The 3,111-nt window shown below is 40.3% G+C and overlaps 1 protein-coding gene across 7 annotated transcripts; it reads left to right on the top strand.

Annotated features, from left to right (window-relative positions):
* The first annotated feature begins 1,746 nt into the window (after nt 1-1,746).
* On the top strand, nt 1,747-3,105 carry LOC109953845 (uncharacterized). 7 transcript variants are annotated; one of them, XM_020589298.1, is made up of 7 exons: nt 1,747-1,864; nt 1,952-2,128; nt 2,219-2,280; nt 2,363-2,449; nt 2,541-2,582; nt 2,653-2,688; nt 2,889-3,105. In XM_020589298.1, the coding sequence occupies exons 1-7, from the start codon at nt 1,801-1,803 to the stop codon at nt 2,961-2,963; spliced, it is 543 nt and encodes a 180-aa protein (XP_020444954.1). In that variant the 5' UTR covers nt 1,747-1,800; the 3' UTR covers nt 2,964-3,105. The 7 variants fall into 7 exon arrangements, with proteins under 7 accessions (XP_020444954.1, XP_020444951.1, XP_020444957.1 ...); XM_020589295.1 differs by having other exon boundaries at nt 2,653-2,826; nt 2,906-3,105; XM_020589301.1 differs by lacking the exon at nt 2,653-2,688 and having other exon boundaries at nt 2,906-3,105.
* Nucleotides 3,106-3,111: the final 6 nt, after the last annotated feature.

Raw genomic sequence — 3,111 nt, 5'->3', positions numbered from 1 at the left:
AAAGTACAAACAAATTACAACATAAATGGTTACACAGATTCATGTCCAAAATAATTTACACATTGGCTGCTGACAATAGCCACTGGTTATAAAAAATAAAAATGGTGTACAACTCTGCTTTTATAAATATTTATAATGTATCCTCTGGTTTTCTAAGGTTTTAGTCATTTCCAATATTTCCCAATATTTCTAAATGAAACTGCATGTGTAAGAGTTCATGCATTAAGTTATTGTACTTTTAAGGCTTGAATGATTTTTTTAGATACTAAAGTCCTGCCTCATCATATTTAAATTGCAGCAGCTTTAGTTTCAGTTCTGCTGTTTGAGAAACTAATAAGAGGAAGAAAGGTTTTCATCTACAAAGAGGGACACAGACTAGAGAATGGAATTATGATGAGTGCCTCCCCTTTAGTGTGTTAATCTTCTCAGTACAAGCTGAACCATTAATGGGACACATCATTAATGACTACACTACACAGTCTGCTAATATATTTAAAAAATTAGAAATCCACTGAATAACAAATGACTAAAGTTTAATTGAATCAGTTCTGTATCAGAAGATATTTTTTAGCTGTCTGTGAATAGAGGGGACACGATGTCAGTCTTGTCCTACACTGTAAAATTATTTAAGCTGTTTCACATGTACACATTCATCCTCTGCCCAAGAACATCCTACACAAAAAGACGAGTGATAGTGTTGATATGAAAAGCTCATAGTTACGAGTGTTAAATATACTTTACTTCTGGTCCCTTACTGGAATCTTACGGTTGTATTGCATGCAGAAATAAAATGACAAAAGCAGGTGTAGACATCATCTCAGCAGCTGTTCTACTTTGTTTTGTTTTGATAAGGTTGCATGTGTTTTTGTTTTCAAAAGAACTGGGGCCTGTTGCACAAAAGTAGAATTAAGACATCCAGGATAAATGACTGAGCTGAGCTCAATGAATCCAAAACACGTGCGTCCAGGCTTAATTGGTTGCACAAAGACCAAGCCAGGATGAGCAGACACGGATTCATCAAGCCAGGTGTAACCAATCCTGGATATGTGCGCGTTCACGGCTCACTCAAATAGACCCCGCCACCGATCACAGATTCACTGATTCACCATGGCAACTAGAGCGGCGTACTTTTCCCCGTCGGAGGCACAAATCCTCATGGAGGCATACAAGGAGGTCAAAGAAATAATTAAGAAGAAAGGCAACACCGCCACAGTGATCAAACAAAGAGAAAAAGCGTGGCAAAGTATTGCAGACCGCCTGAATGCGTAAGTAGTGCACAATTACAAACTCACCGCTCCGCTGAAACATAACAATAACAATTTAAATAGTTAATTCACATCTCCAAAAACGCAGTTGTACTCTGATTATGAAACAGTTGAATTTTTAATTGAAATGGACTGCAGATATGAGTGAAATTGTGTACAGTAATTCCATCATACTGTATAAGGCTTTGATAAATTATCAAAGCCTTGCTTTATTACTACGCTCACTAGTACGGTTTAATCTTAGCTGTGGTACTCTGCTTCTTATGTAGTCCACCGATTATTCAGTGTGTTCTGCTTTTATTAATGTAAAGCTGCTTTGAAACAATGAAACAATTGTGAAAAGCGCTATATAAATGAAATAAAATTTAATTGAATAAATAGATGAGCTAATAATAATAATAATAATCTCTTTAATTTATATAGCGCCTTTCAAAGGACCCAAGGTCGCTTGCTCACTGACTCCATTGAATGTTCTTGTGTGTGGCGTGTGTGTGTGTGTGTGTGTGTGTGTGTGTGTGTGTGATGTAGATTAAACATGACTGGGCCAAAACGGACATGGCAGCAAGTCAAAATCAAATACAAGAACATTCTGCAGAATGGTAAGGGCCCTGACTAATACTTAACAATGCGCAAGCTTATATTGTACCCAGAAGGTGCCTGCTCACACATTGTCCGTAATGTTTTAGCAGTGAAAAAGAATACCCACAAACAAGGCACGGGTGGTGGGTCACCAAAAGCTGACCTCACCCCAGCAGAGGACATGGCCTTGGAGCTTAATAAAGGCAGGCCTGTGTTGGAGGGGATCCCTGGGGGGAAAGAGACAAGCATAGGTCCCTCCCAAGATGCCACCCGCTTCATACAAGGTATGTCCTTCCATCTCTACATGGGACACAACCACATTCATATTGAATCCATTTGCACTGTCTGACTTTGGTTTGCCTATTGCCTTGCAGTGTCTGGCAGCACTGTGTTCCTGTTGGAGCCACCAGCACAAGCACCAGACAATGCTGATCCAGTGAGTACTCCATCAAAGGCATACTGTAGGCCTGGCATGTCTTGTCTACTAGCTTTAATATGAATTTGATTAAATGTGATAGGGTGAAGGCCCCAGTGCAGCAGCAACAGAACATGATGGCGATGATGATGGTGAGGAGACCATCTCTCTGGATTCCAGAAGGCATGAGGTATCATGTCAAGCCTGTGATAGTACTACTCAGTCTACAATGGTGAGGAGTCATTATTTGGAGCCCTCACAGAATCTCATTTCTGTAACAGGACCCAGATGCTGTACAGTGGGAAAGCCAGCCTGGCAACATAGTGCGTATTAATGGAAAGACACTACATTGTGCCAAATTCCCTCTGCGCTAATTGTATTGTGTTCACACAGAGCTCACAAACTATCAGACGGTTGTATGGAAACCACCTCCGGCGCCAAATAGAACTGGCAGATATAGACATCCAGTACAAGAAAAAAAAGATGGAAAATCTTGCACTGGAGTCTGAAATAAAAAAGAGGACAATTAGGAAACTGGACCTTGAAATAAAAAAACGTGAGCGGGAGGTGAGTTATGCCTTCAATGTACACTATATGCTAACTGTAACACACATGTATTAATCATTGTTCTCCTTTCCTCCCCCAGCTCCAAGAAGATGACACATCTTAAAATAAAAAAAATAAGGTCAATTCTCGTCAAGTGAGCCATGACATATGAGCTCCCATTGTGAGCGCACAGGACCAGTGACATCTTTAGTAGGTTATAATTTTTTTCCCCAGCAATCAGTACAAATAAGCATCGGTATAAGGCACCGCCCTCTTTTCCCCACCCAACCAGCGCCAGGTGTGGCC

The sequence above is a fragment of the Monopterus albus genome, unplaced genomic scaffold, assembly GCF_001952655.1.
Source record: "Monopterus albus unplaced genomic scaffold, M_albus_1.0 scaffold1612.1, whole genome shotgun sequence".
Classification (NCBI taxonomy): domain Eukaryota; kingdom Metazoa; phylum Chordata; class Actinopteri; order Synbranchiformes; family Synbranchidae; genus Monopterus; species Monopterus albus.
Note: the sequence above shows the minus strand (reverse complement) of the source record. Positions and strands in the feature narration are given on the sequence as shown.